Source organism: Leptidea sinapis, chromosome 3 (assembly GCF_905404315.1).
Source record: "Leptidea sinapis chromosome 3, ilLepSina1.1, whole genome shotgun sequence".
In the NCBI taxonomy this organism is placed as follows: domain Eukaryota; kingdom Metazoa; phylum Arthropoda; class Insecta; order Lepidoptera; family Pieridae; genus Leptidea; species Leptidea sinapis.
The window spans coordinates 9,377,880-9,396,064 of NC_066267.1; the positions used below are offsets into that span (position 1 = coordinate 9,377,880).

The following is an 18,185-nucleotide window of genomic DNA, read 5'->3' on the forward strand; positions in this document are numbered from 1 at the left end:
TTTCAAATTTAACATGAGTGTACAGGACAACGTCTGTCGGGTCTGCTAGTATATATATACATATATCGTTATTTTTTCATTAAATTCCGAGCATTACATTATACACCTATTAAACATTCTCTGGACTTCCACAAATATTTAAAGACCAAAATTACCAGCCACGAAGCCGTTCTCGAGTTTTAGCGAGACTAACGAACAGCAATTCAGTATATATATATATATATATATATATATATATAGATATTTATATATATGTATGTATATCTCTTTCTGGACAAATCCAAAACTGAACTCGCTCTTCACAATGAATGCAACTGCCTCGCTTAATATCTTTAATATTTCCAGTGATCCTTCGCAAGTCATAAGGCCTCACATACCATTCACCTCTTGCCTGGAAAGCTTCATGAAGGAGGAGTCTGTGGAGATGTTCTTCAGTGCGGCACTCAACAAAAAAGTCACAGCGCACAAGTTGGTATTACACAAGATTTCGCAAGCTGATCTATATTTTTAAGAACTTACGCGCTTCGGCATCTTTAAATCTGCTAAAACCATTTATTTTGCAATCGGTCAATCTGTATTATCTTATTTTATCACCGTATGGGGAGGGGCGGCTACTTCACACATGATACTCTTAGAAAGAGCACAGAGAGCTGTCCTTAAAGTGATTTTTAAAAAACCTATTAGATACCCAACACATAAACTATATAAAGACTTAGAACTTCTTTCTGTCCGAGGTATATTTATCTTGCGTGTTATGACAAGCATGCATAAGGAGTTCTTGAATTTGCCTAATTATAAAAACCTACAAGATAGCCGTTCGTACAAGATTCCAACACCAATAATAAATACAACATTTGCAAGTAGATTTAGCCCATTCTTACATACATATATATACAACAAGGTAAATTTAAAATGAACTATTAAAAATTGCTCGGTCCATCAGGTCAAATTTAAAATACAGAGATGGTTACACACACTCACTTATGCAGACATGGAAGCTATTCTTAAAGTGATAGCTTAGCGTTCATGTAATGTTTTTCAAACTTTGTAACATGATTAATCAGATACTCACACCCATCCACACCCACACACACACATACACACACACCCAGAGACACACACATATACAGAGTGCACTTTTTGACCTTTCGGTTCATATTGTTAACCTTAGGATGGTTGTTGCAGGACAGGCTACGCCTAGTGTAGGGACCAAATATTATGTAATATTATGTGATAAAGTGTCTGTATATAATAAATAAATAAAATAAAAATAAATTTACTTAATCTAATTAATTAACAGTGTAGATGCACACGAACTCTTTATTTTACAGAAAAAATGTATTCGTGTGCTTGCAAATATTAAACAAAGAGAAAGCTGCAAACCTCATTTTCAAAAACTAAATATTCTTACATTACCGTGCACATATATATTCGAAATATGTAAGTTTGTAAGAAAACACCCAAATCTATACACTAAAATCATAGACGTGCCCCGGCACAACACACCTCCTTATAAAAATAATCTTATGCAAACTAACTCTAAATTAACATTACACAGTTCAGGTCCCTACCCAAAGTCAGTTAAAATTTATAATAAGTTACCAGAACACTTAAAAGCCGAAAACAATATTAAAAAATTCATAACCTCTTTGAAAATGTTACTTTTGGAAAAATGTTACTATTCCATTAATGAATACCTAGAGGAAAAATATATTTGAATGTCTGCCCCTCTGTCGTTCATTGCTATGCCTTATTACGAGGTGCATTTGATAATTATTTAGTACTACAATTTTGTTTAGTAACTAATTCGCATGTAACGCAATTTAATTAAATAAATAAATAAATAAATCTTAACAACTTCGATCAAATAACGGCAAGATAACCTTGGATACAAATAAATAAATAAAATTTACCAGTGTGAGGCTCCTTTGCACAGGATGCCGGCTAGATTGTGGGTACCACAACGGCACCTATTTCTGCCGTGAAGCAGTAATATGTAAGCATTATTGTGTTTCGGTCTGAAGGGCGCCGTAGTTAGTGAAATCACTGGGCAAACTGAGACTTCACATCTTATGTCTCAAGGCGACGAGCGCAGTTGTAGTGCCGCTCAGAATTATTGGGTTTTTCAAAAATCCTGAGCGGCACTGCATTGTGATGGGCAAGGCGTATCGATTACCATCAGCTGAACGTCCTGCTCGTCTCGTCCCTTATTTTCATTAAAAAAAACGTGCGGGCGCAAGCGCACCATTAAATATAAAATTGACTGCGGTTGTGTGGTTTGAAAATACTATATTATATTATAAATATTAATGTTGCTGTTTAAAGGTAAAGGCTTCGTTTTGATAATGAATTGAAGTTATTACTGATGATACTATCTTAATATATATAAATCTCGCGTCACAATGTTTGTCCTCAATGGACTCCTAAACTAATGAACGGATTTTAATGGTGATTACTTCATGGAGTGCAGTTTTGTCCAACTTGAGAGATAGGGTAGTTTTATTTCGATTTGGGACCCATAAATATTTTTATTTTCAATATTTGTTTTGTATGGACATATTTTCTATGAGAGAATTTAGTGACGCACGGTTTGACAGTTCCGCTGTGAAACAATTTCATTCTAACAACAGGGAGCATATTTACGAAATAATTTTTGATGTTTTGAAATATAAAACAGTTGTTTTTTTACTATCTACAGAACAACGTCTGTCGGGGCAGCTAGTGTTATATATATAAAGCCGATATTTCGATACGATTGTATGAATCGTGGCCACAACCACAGGCTTAGAACATACTAGCGTATAGACTAGTTAACCGTGCGAGAAGAAGAAGAAAATCTCTAACGGAGATACAGCAAGTTAAAAAAGTGTGTGTATGTGTACCTATGTATGCACACAAGAAATTATACTTCTTTGGCCTGACAACCTTAAAATTATTTATTCCTCGTGCTATTTTACCTTTGTAGAAAGAACAATATTGTAAAAATCTTGCAACGATGTCTTTGACAATTTTATTATTAAATAACGAATACGGCTGTACGGGCCCTATCCTAATAATGGACGAAGAAACCAAAAAAAAAACGAATGTCGCAAACGTCAGAAAATTTTAGGAACCAACGTGAAACTGATACCGAATTATATTAAACAAATCGTAAACAGAAATCCACGCTTCGCATTAGCTCCTTAGGATTTTGAATACTAAACTGTCACATCCGTCGCTAGATCTGCATAATATTCATTGTCTCAATTTTAAATAAATTCTAAAGCGGCGAGACATTAACGTACATTACGACGATTTTATTGCAACGTTTTACAACGAGGCCTAATAACAAGAGCGTATCAATAATAATAAATCTTAATATATATTAATTACGTAACACGTTGTTTGTCCGCGATGGACTCCTAAAGTAATGAACGGATTTCGATGGGGATTACTTCATGGAGTGCAGTTTGGTCCAACTTGAGAGGTAGGATAGTTTTTATTTCGATTTGGGACCCATAATTATTTTTATTTTCAATATTTGTTTTGTATGGACATATTTTCTATGAGAGAAATTTAGTGACGCACGGTTTGACAGTTCCGCTGTGAAACAATTTCATTATAACAACAGGGGGCATTGTTTACGAAATAATTCTTGATGTTTTGAAATAATATTGGCAAAGTCCTATAAAACAGTATTTTTTTATTATCTACAGAACAACGTCCGTCGGGGCAGCTAGTTATAATATAATTCATTTTCACAGAACTACGCGCTTGGCAACGTTTCCGGACTATTTGCTGATACAACTGAAGAAATTCACTATAAAGGAGGACTGGACACCCGCTAAGTTAGATGTGGCTGTTGAAATGCCGTGGGAGGTGTGTAGTAACTTATGGCTTATATGATTTACATATTTAAATTCAAAAGTACTTCAACAGTTTTTGATTAACTTATAGAATAGAAATAATATTGCACTAACCCCTCTTGGGAATCAGGACTAGGCGACTTCATGTTGAAGTGTCCATTTCTTATGGGTTTCGCATCTTGTTTGGTCTGCCTCTCTGTAATATGAATCTATAGAGCTGATAATTATATCAGCAGTCCAAAAGGGCTGTTTGTCAAATCACTTGAAAGTTCATGAACATATAGTTTATATGACTGGAAATACACAAGGGGCCTGCTCTCGCCATAATAATAAATGAGTGTTAACTAATGACGTCACACATATGTTTTAAACGTTACACAAATGCGCATATGTTCACAAATCCATATGTCGGTAACTAATTGAAGTATCAAAACAATTTTTCGGTTTAAAGACATTTATTCTCATAAGATTTAACATAAAATGACTCACATGAGAATTTTACATAAAATTACAATATAATATTACTTTAGCTTTCTATGACTAAGAATGCAAAACAAACAAAGTGAACAATTACAAAAAATGAAGGTACTTAAAAATTGCTCAACAAAACAACATCAATATATTTTATATTTATACGGAATAAGAAGGACTGGATGTGGCTAACGACTTATAAAGATAACAGTTGAAGTAAACTAAAATAATGCCTATGGTTTAAACAATAGTACAAATAAGAAAACTTATAACAAATATGTCTATACTAGTAAAAAAAGGAGGACTCCGCGCCGTGATATTAGCAAGTGAAGCACCTTTATGCTATGTGTGTGTGTGGTTACGGGGTGTACCAGATACACAATTTTTTCTCCCTTAAATAATCATATATCCACAAATACTTTATTAGTATCGTTTTTACACTTTTTCACAACGCACGACGGCATTTTTAAAATATTATAACAATTTTATTGCGACGCAAACTGATCTGTCACAGACGATGGCAAATCTTCCTTGTGCGGTGATTTAGGGACGATACGACATGGGTACCTTCAAAAAAAGCGCGTACACCTTAAAGGCCGGCAACGCTCCTGTGATTCCTCTGGTGTTGCAAGAGATTGTGAGCGGCGGTGATCACTTAACAACAGGTGACCCGTACGCGCGTTTGTCCTCCTATTCCATAAAAAAAAAATATATCTCATAATGGCGGCCGATCGGCTTGTATTAGTGTAAGTGTATGCATGGGGCTGTGTATTTACACGTTTACCGGCTTGTTTTGGTGCCTCACTCTTATGTAAGGTGACACGGAGTCCTTACTTGCTCGTCCGTGATGTCTATATGAGTGATTGTGCATTCGAGCATTTTTTTAAACCATATTATTTATTATTATTTTTACACACAAGTATCTTAAAATGAAACAAAGACCAGTGTATTTATATACATACAGACTTTATTGTGATAAATTTCAAGCGACAAACATACCCATTAACATTCTTAATTGCAGGTTGACTTATCTTGTCTGCGAGGCATGGGGCTGCAAGACGGGGAGACATTGATGCCCAGTGCGGCGCCCGACGCTCCCGCAATACAACTGGATGAAAATCTGCTGACACAACTGGTGAGTGAAGAGTCAGTACTGATCAATAAAAGCAAAAAAAGTTGCCAATACTTCTATTGTTTTTCGAAGTAATCTCCGTTCCTCTATAAACATCGTCGCATTCGATGGAACCACTGAGAAAAGCAGTAGGCCCATTCTTCCTTAGTTCCTCTTCTATCGCATTTTCGTACGCTATCACCTCATCTTCACGGCTCGTAAACCGAATACCTCGAATTGTATCTTTAGTTCTTGGGAATAAATAAAAGTCGCAGGGCGCCAGGTCAGGACTGTATGGCGGATGACTCATTATCTCGACACCTGCCATAGTCAAATATTCAACAGTCCGTTTTGCGGAGTGTGTTGAAGCATTGTCGGGGTGAAGTAGGATCCTGCTTCGAGGGCGCTGCTGTCGAATTTTTTCCAAGACAACAGGCAAACAGCGATTGACAATGACCAATCTGCAGTAACTATCCTTCCATCTTCTAGCACAACTGTCGCGAAATGGCCTTTCCGACCAAAGAATGAGGCAATCATCTTTTTTCCTTGACTTCTTCCTTTCTTCGCCTTAGTTTGCCGATCCTCGAAAGGCCATCCTTCGTTTTTAGGGTTTCTTACCCCAAGATCAACAATTTATTTATTAAGATTTATATACCACATTTATAAAATCAATTGTGATTAATTATGTAGTTTTTTATGTCGTCCTCATAGGATAAAAGCATCCTCCGATTTTTTCTCATCTGTAGCAATAGTCATTCGTTCTCTTCCTGTTATCTCCACAATGTGCCTGTCCATCTTCTGTTTTCACATGAGCCCTGATCATTTTGTTATAAACAAAATCCATCTCTTATTGTTATTACTGCCCATTTACATTTCAGCCTTGTTGTGGTTGTTGTTCGAGAAAGACAACTAACAGGTATCCTACTATTAAGACGCTGTCCGTTTATCTCTCTGTATGTCTCTCAGTGGGCGGTATCTCACATATGTTTATATGAAATGTTGTCAAGAGCGTGTACTATGTACGCTCTAATGACGTATAATTAAATGGCCGCCACTATTATGCTACTTTTATATTAAAAAATGCATAGTGTTACCAACAAAAAATTATAGGGCAATTGTGGAGGGATAGTTTTGGGAAAGAACGATCTAGGTGGACACGGCACAAGAGAGTGTGAAAGGTTTTGATAAAACTAGAAGATGCCAGGGCAGTATAGTTAGGTCCATTATGGAGAGCCATAATGTCTGCCACCCCTCTTGGAGACAGTTGTGATGAGGGCAAACTTTTTATTTTTACAGTTAGACATGGGATTCCCGGTGGAGGCCTGCAAAAAGTCCCTCTACTACACCAACAACTCGGGGATGGAGGCCGCCTCCAACTGGCTTATGGAGCACATGAATGACTGGGACTTTGCGAACAAGTTTGATCCCCCCGGCTCTAAGAGTACTGGTATGTTTCTATGTTATTTTATTGCAGCAAATACATTTTATGCAGACAATTGTTGTTTCGTTGACAACCTGAGAGTTGAACAAAGCATACAAGATTTTATGACGATACTTCACTCGAACGGTTAGCTCAATTGGAAGAGCACTCGCACGGAACGAGAGTCCCGCATCGTTCATAAACTTTTGTTTTCAAATTTTATTTGTGTAATAAAGATAAATTTGAATTGAATAGACGCTGGAGTCAGTATACCGGTGGATCCGGACAGCGTGGAACAGATAACGGGTATGGGGTTCACGGCGGCACAGGCGGCTCAAGCTCTGCGGGCGACCGGCGGAGACGTGGCCCGCGCACTCGACTGGATCTTCAGCCACGTGGACCAGATGGAGGAGCAGCCGCCTGCCAGCGACCGCAAGCAGGGCTGCAGGGACGGCGCCGAGAGTAAGTCTGTTAGTCTAAGATCCCGGTATAGAACGACCTTCACCGACCTGGCCACTGGATGAAACATATTTTTTTATTAAATTTTGAAAAATGTTTAAGTAGGGATAACAGAGAGAGTTGTCATGTTGAAACATCCAGGGCAAGCCTGTCTGCCATTAAGTTGGCATAGCGACATCCCCTTCTGCACGCTGTAGACAGTCGAAGGAGGCGATACCTGCACTGTCGCCCAAACTGACACGTAGATTTATCAGCCTCAACAGACATGACATCCGTATAATGGTGGGCACCCTAACGGGTCACACATCACTAAACAAACACCTTTTCACAATCGGCGTAACGGACAGTTCTAAGTGCAGACGCTGTCTGGCCGAAGACGAAACGGTCGCTCACGTAATCCTGGAATGTGCGGGGGTGGCCAACCAACGGGCAAAAACCTTAACCAATACGAGGTCGCTCCAGGAAGTCTGCGAACACCCCAGGAATGTTCTGAACTTCTGGAAGGAGCTGGGCTGGTTGGAGTAACTGGCCATTACTGCACGCAAAATGGACCAATGCAAGTGGTTTACAGGAAACAGGAGCCCCTATACCATACCATACCCCTGTTGCATGGACGCACGCCAAGAAAGGGAAGATATTAGTAGGAAGAGACTAAGGCCAATTGCTCACACGGTATTTTGCGGTGAAAATCTTCGTTCAATTCGCCGTGGATAGGCTTGGTCGTCAGTGTTGTATGGCCCACTGTGGAAGCTTGTTGACATACACAACGGCAGCCGCGTGCCTCTAAATGTCTTGTATCGCGGTCTATGTACATAACAACAGTGACTTAACATTAACGAAGTCTAAAATGGAGTTTTTAACTAAAACGCCGTTAATCAAGACATAAACTGAAGGGTACAGGAACAATTAATTTAACGGAATGCAATAATAGTTGTCAGCTGTCATTCATATAATCTAAATCTTCTTTATAAATATAATGTATCCATTAGAGACACCATAGACAACCTTCAACTCATTTTTAAATAATATAAGCAATGTCTAAAGATTGTTGCACGTTAAACATTATTTAGAGAAAATTCCATATTCCCTGACATACTTAAAATTCGAAGAATGGTCCAAGCAAATTACCCTTTGGTATGGTAAGCGTAAACGAGGACGACCCACAACACGGTGGGAAGACGAGCTATACTCTTGGTACATACTGGACTAGGATTGGAGAGAATTAGAGGAGGTCTTTGCCAATAGGCACTCCGAAATTAGGGATATAACTTAGATTGCATTTTTGTAAATTTTCGGAGAAATAAAGGCTAATTTTATTTTATTTAAACAACAGAAAGACACATATTTGTAATAGAACTTTTTTAAAACAAGTGTTCAACACATGTTTTTTTTTTGTAATAACACAGAAATAGCCTTGACATATAGGGATTTCGTCATGAAAACTGTGGTAAATTTGCCATGTGACATAGACATGGTCTTCAGGATGGATCGTTGTGGAATCTTGTTGAGTCAGGGAGTACATGTCGTATAGGCAATAAGGGAGTTCCTACATCATTTAAAACCTAAATATACCACCATTTTATTGATTAAACAGCCAAGAAGTAAGTTTTTACTTATACCTAAGGTTGGCCTACCTTAGGTATCTTGCTAGATTTATTCTAATGCAGTCTATGGAGACTCGTGCACTCTTCACACCGTTTTCTGCTAGAATAATGATTACGTGATTCAAATTCAAATATTTTTATTCAAAATAGGATATGACATCACTTATTGAAAGTCAAAAACTACCAACCACGTCATAACACAAAGTGAATCTAAGGTATCTTTCTTAGTCCACACAAAATCTAGTTGATCCTTCCTTCTTCTTCACCAGAACCACAGGAGAACATCATGGACTTGATGACGGTTCTATCACACCATTTTCTTTCATATCCCGAATCATGTCTTCCACTTCTTGTTCGCGTGCAAACGAAATACGTCTTGGTCTTTGCCGTATCGGAACAGTGTCTCCTGTGTCGATCTTGTGTTTCACCACACCAGTTCTTTCGATGTCCCCGTCGTTCTTCGAGAACATCCCGGAGTAGCGTAGCAGGAAATTTCTCGCTTTTATTAACTGTAGCTTGGTAAGATTGTCCTTACAGCCATCCAGAAGTTTTTGTATGTTCACATCCTGGCTTGCAGCTACGGTCTTCCTCCCTTCTTCACACTTTCTTAACCAAGCTATCTCCTCACAAGCTCCGATCACTGTTCCCCTCCTAATGATTTGCTTGTGCTCATGAGGATTAAACACGGGAACCATCGCAATTTGGGAGTTTCCCACAACAGTCCTGGCTGGGATCCATGTCGTGTCCGATGTCTCTCTTTCTATTATTGCGCATTTACAAGGTCTTCCTCTGTCATCCCTTGGCAGGACTACCGAGACTAGGGTCTGCGATCTCGGATTTAAAGTAGTGTCTCTTAAGCACAACACTTTCCCAAAGGTTCCACCTTTCCAAAAAGAATGCCTCAGATCTGAGAAGAATGGGCGCAACAAACTCAGCGGGCTTTTTTAAAAAAAAGTAATATTGTACAATTATAAATATTGTACTTATTATTTAACACCCTGAGGGCGGTCGTTCGATTCCCAATCTGTGGAATCATTAAGAAAGTCATTTATGTTATAGTAACCTTTACCACACAAACGTTTTTTAACAGTTATTTGAATATCGTAATACTTTTGTTAGCAATAGCAACATTAGCATTCAAATATGTAGTTTAGCCACAGCCAAACTGCATATTTGAAACAAGCAGCGTTGAATACAACATGCTTAGAAAAAATACTGATCAAAGGACCAAAATAAAAGGTGTACTATGTGTTAGAGTAATGTCCCTGTAACATGACCTTTGCAAGTAAACAGGCAGCCTACTTCCCGAACGAATGTTGTATTGTATATTCAAGATATACCGTTGGATCTCATACAGAAACTGACCTACCTCAACTAGACTAGATTCAACCGAGCTTGGTGAACCCAGGGCGTTATCAGGAAAATAGGCTTACAGTAAACGCCCGATCATCATGAGGTCTTTCCAATAGTTACGGCTTCTTGGGTTTGTTCCACAAATGAAAAGGGGTACTCAGGTGAACAGAACAGGAATCATTGAAGTAAAGGGAATAGCCGGTACTCACCTCTTCTGCAAGATCCTGGGTTTTTCTATATTCGCCTGATTGTGCTGGCGAACCACAATGCACTGCATCGCGGGACACTTAACGAAGAAATCACTACGATCTCACGGCGGCAAATCAACAGGAAAACAAGGATTTCCTGGATTTATACTTAAATGTTGCGGGAGCTCAACCTTCGCGTGCGGTTACTTGTCGGAACCAGTGGGAGGCTCCATTGCACAGGAAGCCGCCTAGATTATGGGTACCACAACGGCGCCAATTTCTGCCGTGAAGCAGTAATGTGTAAATATTACTGTGTTTCGGTTTGAAGGGCGCCGTAGCTAGTGAAATTACTAGGCAAATGAGACTTAACATCTTATGATTATATTAGTATGATAGCCATGAGATTGTATTGTTTGCTGATGATACTTCACTTATTTTAGAAGTGAAACGAAATGCAGATATTGATGACGAGGTAAACAATGCACTCTCAAAGATAGTGCGTTGGTTTGAGACGAATAATCTGCACTTAAACAGTAAAAAAACCAAGTGTTTACGGATCATTACACCAAACACGGCGGAGGTACAAACCTACGTACTTATAAATGACCAGAAATTGGAACTTGTGGACACTACGGTCTTTTTGGGTATCACGTTAGATAAAAAGCTTCAGTGGGGTTCACATTTGCCCAACTAGCAGATCGACTCAGTTCTGTGGCATATGCTGTTAGAAAGATTAGAGAGTACACTAAAGTTGCGACCGCTAGATTGGTGTACTTCAGTTATTTTCACAGCATCATGACGTACGGTATTTTACTGTGGGGTCATGCTGCTGACATTGACATAGTGTTTGCTCTACAAAAGAGAGCTGTTCGTGCTATATATCAGCTTGGTTATAGACAGTCTCTCAAAGAAAAATTTAAAGAAATAAATATTTTTGCTGTTCATTGTCAGTACATTTATGAAAACTTAATATACGTTCACAAAAATCGTCACCTTTTTGCTCTTAATAGTGATTATAACACTAGAAATAAGGGATTGCTTGTAACTATTTCTAGTAGGCTTCACAAGATACATAATAGCCTTAAGAGTAAATGTATACACTTTTATAATAAAATCCCAGCCACTATTCAGGCATTATATATACATAAATTTAAATGCTTTATTAAAAAATGGCTCCGTCATAAATCATATTACTCTACAGCTGAATATCTAAGAGATCGGACAGCCTGGAACTAGATTATGATTATTTTATAGCGGTAGCAATGAAGGTACAATATTGTTTTTTTTTTTTTTTATTAAAAAGAGCGCATAAAAAAAATGTTAGGAAAGTTTCTTGCGCCGCTTCTTCTCTCTCAGAGCGCCATTTCTTTCCGAAGCGGTATTATTATCTTGTATATTAGAAATGACATCAAAAAGAATTCTAAAGGAATCAATTTTGAGAAAATAAATGCCTTTTATGTCTCTAGGTGAAGAGCGCAATTGTAGTGTCGCTCAGAATTTTTGGGTTTTTCAAGAATCCTGAGTGGCACTGCATTGTAATGGGTTGGGCGTATCAATTACCATAAGCTGAACTTCCTGCTCGTCTCATCCCTTATTTTCATAAAAAAATAAATAGTTATACAACAATAAATAATGTTAAGCGATGCTTTCGTTTGTTGCAGAGTACAGACTGGTGGCGTTCATATCTCACATGGGAACCTCAACGATGGTAGGACACTATGTATGCCACATCCTGCACGAAGGACGCTGGGTCATATTTAATGACAATAAGGTTTGTTTGTTTTTACATCATATGTATATACATTCTGTACTTTTTGGTACCCCGAACCCTCTAACAGGAACTTTACTAAACTGCTGTCCATATGTCTTTCTATCACAGCAAGCTGCATGCAATCATTTAACAGTTGAAATTTTGGCTCTATCAGACCCATCTACTGTTAGTTACAATTTTGGCTCTATCAGACCTATCTACTGTTAGTTTCAAATATAAATAGCAAATAAACACTGTACATGGATTGTCTGCAATCATTTATAGAGCTAACGAACATGAAAGTGCTTTGGCCTAAGAAGGCGGACATTCCACATTTAGGCTGGGAATATACTAAGACATGGCAAGATGAAGGACCAAATAAAATTGCTCAAATCCTTGTCCCATTTAACTTAATAACAAATCTATTAAAGGGTGAACAATGTCAGATACCATTTCAGGAACTCAAATCTTAAATTAATTCACATAGCCAGTAGCTATTGTTTACAATATGTGTTATTATTACTTGTCCAATGACAATATGTGGCGATCATTACCTTACCAATCAAAATACAGTACCCCCCGTGTGCTCACCTCAGTTGGTTGACTGAATTGTTTGCATTGTGAATATTTAAATATTAGGAGTTTAGGCTATACACTCAATGCCTTGTCCACATATAAAAGCCAGTGCACTTGTTGTTGGTAAACCGTTTAAACACAAGTGTTTCAGCATTAGCTTTCATTCTCCGATGTTCATTATATGTAAGACAATATAGGGGATAGACTATGTAGGGGTTAGGCGAGTGGAAAAATCTAGGAATGATTGTCAGTGTGAGAAAAGTTAATCCCTAATCACTCTACTACTTCTTTGGGAATACAATTGTGATTGTATATGACTAACATAATAATAATATTATTAAAGATATGTAATTCCATTCTTTCTCACTGCAGGTTGCTCTCTCGGAAAACCCTCCCAAGGATCTCGGGTATTTGTACTTATATGAAAGACTGTGATGATGTGCTGATACCAAATAATATTATCCAACTATTCTGTTGACAATTAATATGTTTTTAAGGAAGCTTACCAAGAATTACTCAAAAAAAGGCAGGCTTTATATTTATATTTTAAAGAAAATCTCACTTCAAGCTTGTTTTTTTTACATAATTTCATTGATGTCTCGCTAATGATTTTTTCCTTATTGTATAAATAATTATTGTAAATGTTCTGTTTAGGGAAGTGTAAGAGGTATAACATTCTTTTCAGTGAAGATGTTTCAATATTTATAACTTCATAAATAAAATTGAATAAACAATTTGTCTTAAGCTTTTAAATCTTGACATAACTAAGGTTTGACGCTATGATGGCCGGTTTGACATATTATATTTTTAATATTTTTTACAAAGGAAGATTTAGCGCATGATCCTAACCAGGGAATAAGTTTTTGACTCACCCTTTTAGTGGTTAAATTTTATTAAATGCCCTAGGAGCAGATAGCCTATAATATAATATTGCATGCTTCTTAGATTGAAAGGACTTCAACCATTTCCTCTCATTTTATCCTTTGAGAGGAAGTTTCTTTTGGTGAAATTTCCAAATATCTCTTTGTTTAACATTTATATTTATTCTCTGCTTTGATGAGTCATTCAGGTCAAGTTTAATTATCTGTGTCGATATAATATGGTATGATGTAAAATCCAAAATCAACAACTTCCTTATTTATTAACATTAAAGAAACATGAGCAATTTTGAGACTGCTATCATAGGGTGCATATTAGAAAGGTATCAATAATTTCTGTTGGTTTAATGAGTTAGCTACCAATATTGTTCCAAGTTATGTATTGGAATCCAAGGCAAAATAACGACAACATTTGTATACATTATATACAACGAAATAAATTATTATTTTAAAATGTTGTTTTTCTTCAGTCATATAATATATTATGTATGTATATATTATTTAAAAATAAGAATGAAATAAGTATACTTTTAGGACCAATTATTAGTTCTTTAGAATTATGCCTATTTCAATGAATTGAATTATTTTTTAAAGCTACAAAGATCTTTTAAATTAACACCAGAGCAAATTTGATGTAAAAATGTGGCAACTAAATATATATCAATTTTCAATGAACCTTCCGATTCATGTTTGTTATTAACTATAATTGTACATGGGTGCCATAATAACAGGAGTCCAGACTGGACAGTTCAGTGTCTGTGGCTATATTTAAAAAAAAAAAAATACTGAGTTTTTTTTCCACATATGAATATTTTCTTATTTATTATTTAAATTAGTAAGTATCCAATACAAATATTTTAAAACATGTAGGTGTAAAGGTAATTTTCAAAGTAGGACATTACTTTTATCACATCAATCATACAGCTGGGTAATAAATAAAACAACAGGCTATTAGTAAAATAGCCTAATAAGGAACTTTAGTGTGTGAGGCAAGCTGTCTTACACTCGGGATACATATTATATTTGTTTTAGTGTGTGAGAGTTGCTAAAAAACGGAGGTTTTCAGGTAAAATTATTATTAGACTAAAATAGTCAAATTTATTTTATTTAAAACTAAACCATTTCACAAGACTACTAGTGCACATTGATTAGCGTTTAAATTTGTCCCTTTGATCAGGTATTTTCTTCATGAAGATAGTGGCCTCATCAAAGTATGTGTTGAACTTTTTGTAACCATATCTCTGCTTAGGATCCTTTTTACAACGAGAAGGTGTTAAATTGATCATCAGTCCTGGAACATTATCATTTTTTTATTTCATGGAATGACAAATACTCTTATAAACTTCTTCTGGCAAATAATAGACATTTTTATTATTACAATTTCGAAACAATGCATATATTTGATTGTAATGTGATCTATTGAATAATATGTTGTTGTAGGTTGTAACCTAGTCCTGCCATATTTATTTTTACAAGAAATGTTTTTGTTCAATCAATTAATAATTAAATATACAGTGAGGATTGAACAAGATTTATGAACCACATTGTCACTCAAACAGTTGGAATAGTGCTTGGATGGAACCTCAGAGGTTCAATTCCCGCCACATTCATAAATTTTGGTTACATCATAAGTATTGATATAATAAATATCAGAACGAAAGAAATGATAATTTAACACCTACCTGCTTTCTGTGCCATTGAAACCATTGTCCCAACTTTTTTCTGTTGCCGACTACAAAGTCCTGTTATTCTTCGTGGCAACATGCAACCATCAGACCTTACAAACTGGCTTAGGATCAATACATCCGTGTGTTTTATATCTAAACCTAATTTGCACAAGTAACATACGGGTTTCTCTGCGTCAATTACGGCTGGAGTAAGATCTTGTATTTTATCTGCTCTCACTAATAAATCCGTTCTCGTCGAGGGAACCGAGACGGCCTCTATAATTAACTTATTCCCATTTCTCGATTCTTGGACTAAAACAAAACAATGGAATTGAGGTTATGTTGTTTTGTGAAATTCAAAGACATTTTAACTTACATTCTTTTAAGTTCAGTTGTTTTGTTATTGAAAACACTCGTAATGAACTTGAGAATATGGGTTGTTTTAAAAATGAAAAGACACTTTTTATTAAAAGAGCCATTTTATATAACCTTGGTTGGTAATTGGTGGGTACTAGTTACCCCCTTTTTTTTTTGGATTTTATGGCCTGGTAACGAAACCTTTAAGCCATAGTTACCCCCCCCTTAATATACGGTATACTAGGGATGTTCAAAAATAATAGATTTTTATTTAAATCGATTATTAGTTTCTTGAAATCCATTTTAATAGTATAATATAATCGATTATATAAATTACGTGTCTCAAATGTAAAATAAAACTGAACATTTGTGACAATAATTATAATTTTATTGTTTAAACTTGAAGATTAACGAAAGATTTGTATTTAAGTTTACTTTTTGAGACTAGGATATTTTATTTTAAAACTAGTCAAATTTAAAATAGGACTGGACATTTCTGGCATTTTTTTCTTTGATTTATGTTTTAGTTTTTAAGACAATAAGTTTGTAATTTTTGTTGGGATGCTCATTATTTCATTTTTATTTTAGTAAATAAAACGTTTAAGACTACTAAAGTATGCATGTAACTTATATTTAGTTGAAATATTATTTTTTATAATCTTTATTATTATTTATTTTATGTTAAATATTTATTTATTTTTTAATTTGTGATGAATAGTAAATATTAAATATACAAAAGTGCAATAAATACGTGCGAAATATAAAACATCGAAACGCAAACGTAGGTTGAAGCGTAGTGTGATGTCAAAGTCGAGATAAACATAAGCAATGGTATTTATTTATTTATTTGAATCAGCAACATTACATATATTTTTGAACCCAGATTTTATTTCTTCTGAATTTAAAAGAGTGAAAGTTGCAACTAATTATATGATATTAATTTAATTGAATAAGAATGTTTTTATCTATAATTCTAAGTGTTTGATAATTTTTAGGATGTAAAAAATAAAATTTAAGTATTTTTAAAATTCATGCATATACTTACCCTACTTGTATCAATAATGCTATTTGGTTTCCGAATTCCTTACCTTGAAATTGTAAGGGAACATTGCCTTTGATTTTTAATTTTGAATTGGTTATTTTTTTTATTCATATAATTTTAATTTATTTTTAGTCCGACAAATTGTTAATATGAATCTCTTAGGATTATTATTTCAATATGAAAAGCATGTACTTTTAAGTAATACAAAAAAATAATCGATTTTTTTCGCAGACATCGATTATTTATTGTTATTAAAATCGACTTTTGACAAGTTGATTAATTTCTAAAACACATCCCTACGGTATACCTATTTGCAATATTAAGTCCTGAGCCTTTTTTTTTATTCTTTTGGCAATAGCGTAGTCCTGAGACTTTGAAAGGTGACATTTGTCAATTATGTGACAGTGACATGTGTGATATTTTAGTTCACCATTGAATTTGACAATTTGTTTTTCAACTTTTAAGCCGCATCCACACTATGTGAAAAATACTTCCGTTGACTTCCACGAAGTCACCGCTGAAGTTGATAGATTCCGCAAGGAGTACCAAAAGAATTCACTACAAATTTTTATATTATTTGATTCCGCAACATTATTGTTTTACTTGTATTTTTGTACTAAAAAGCTATGCCTAGTTTGCAGCATAGTGTCATCGTAAATCTTTCGGAAATGAATGATTACCATTATTATTGCAGCCGATCGTTATACAACGCGACATTTTTTTGTAAAAAAGCAAAATAAAAAAATGTAAACAACGTTTAATAGGTAATTTCACAGTTTATATTAATTTTCCTGGGTCAAGCGTTCGAAGCGACACCCGTGGCAAAAAGTGTCAGATTTCTTCCTCATTATGTGTGAAAGTGCATAGGTAGTGAAACAGTATTGTTTTAGGTACTTAATTAGGCTGACCTTCGAGATAAATTATTTATTCTGACAAGAATAAGACTACAATAGTTTTCTATTACAATAATTAAATCACTATAGAAAAGGTATGCACAACATTGCCTATAATATGATATACAAATGTATGGTCTGGGTGCGGTTTTATCTTATACCTTCCTCCACACCGAAATAGAAGTTGGCTGTAGTAAATTGTAGACGGATAAAGTGCAGACGGATACAAAACGATTTCAGAAAGTTGTTGGCGAATATGATAAATTACAATTCATCTTGAGATGAGATTACTTACTCAGACATTATAAACTAAGCTAACTGATCTACATAATTACAAGTTTGGACTATGATTGATGTAATAATGACTATGGTTGATGTAACTACGTTAAGTACCTATATTGTCGTAATAATTTGATTGACTTTTAGGTAGTCTAATATTTTTCACTTCAGTTCATCTCTAGCCTGGCGCACCCCAATATCAGCTCAAACCATTTGACCGCGTGCTACTCAGAGTTGTTTCAATTATCGCACGGGAAATTGTTAGCGTTGCGTAGAGACATAGTTTCATTGT

At 35.6% G+C, this 18,185-nt stretch overlaps 2 protein-coding genes across 2 annotated transcripts in view; one reads left to right on the plus strand and one right to left on the minus strand.

The window, feature by feature from the left end:
- Positions 1-14,109, plus strand: part of LOC126979613 (ubiquitin carboxyl-terminal hydrolase 5) — a 32,057-nt gene extending 17,948 nt beyond the window's left edge. The window contains exons 11-17 of the mRNA XM_050829038.1: positions 346-468; positions 3,744-3,858; positions 5,338-5,451; positions 6,724-6,874; positions 7,103-7,309; positions 12,113-12,222; positions 13,150-14,109. Of these exons, the coding sequence (XP_050684995.1) occupies positions 346-468; positions 3,744-3,858; positions 5,338-5,451; positions 6,724-6,874; positions 7,103-7,309; positions 12,113-12,222; positions 13,150-13,212 (883 nt within the window). The 3' untranslated portion in view covers positions 13,213-14,109. The remainder of the gene's footprint in view (positions 1-345; positions 469-3,743; positions 3,859-5,337; positions 5,452-6,723; positions 6,875-7,102; positions 7,310-12,112; positions 12,223-13,149) is intronic.
- Positions 14,110-14,744: 635 nt separating this feature from the next.
- LOC126979650 (28S ribosomal protein S18a, mitochondrial) lies at positions 14,745-15,870 on the minus strand. Its single transcript, XM_050829107.1, has 3 exons — positions 15,699-15,870; positions 15,338-15,634; positions 14,745-14,946 (listed from the first exon to the last, which is right to left on the minus strand). The coding sequence occupies exons 1-3, from the start codon at positions 15,799-15,801 to the stop codon at positions 14,804-14,806; spliced, it is 543 nt and encodes a 180-aa protein (XP_050685064.1). The 5' UTR covers positions 15,802-15,870; the 3' UTR covers positions 14,745-14,803.
- Between the last annotated feature and the right edge of the window lie 2,315 nt (positions 15,871-18,185).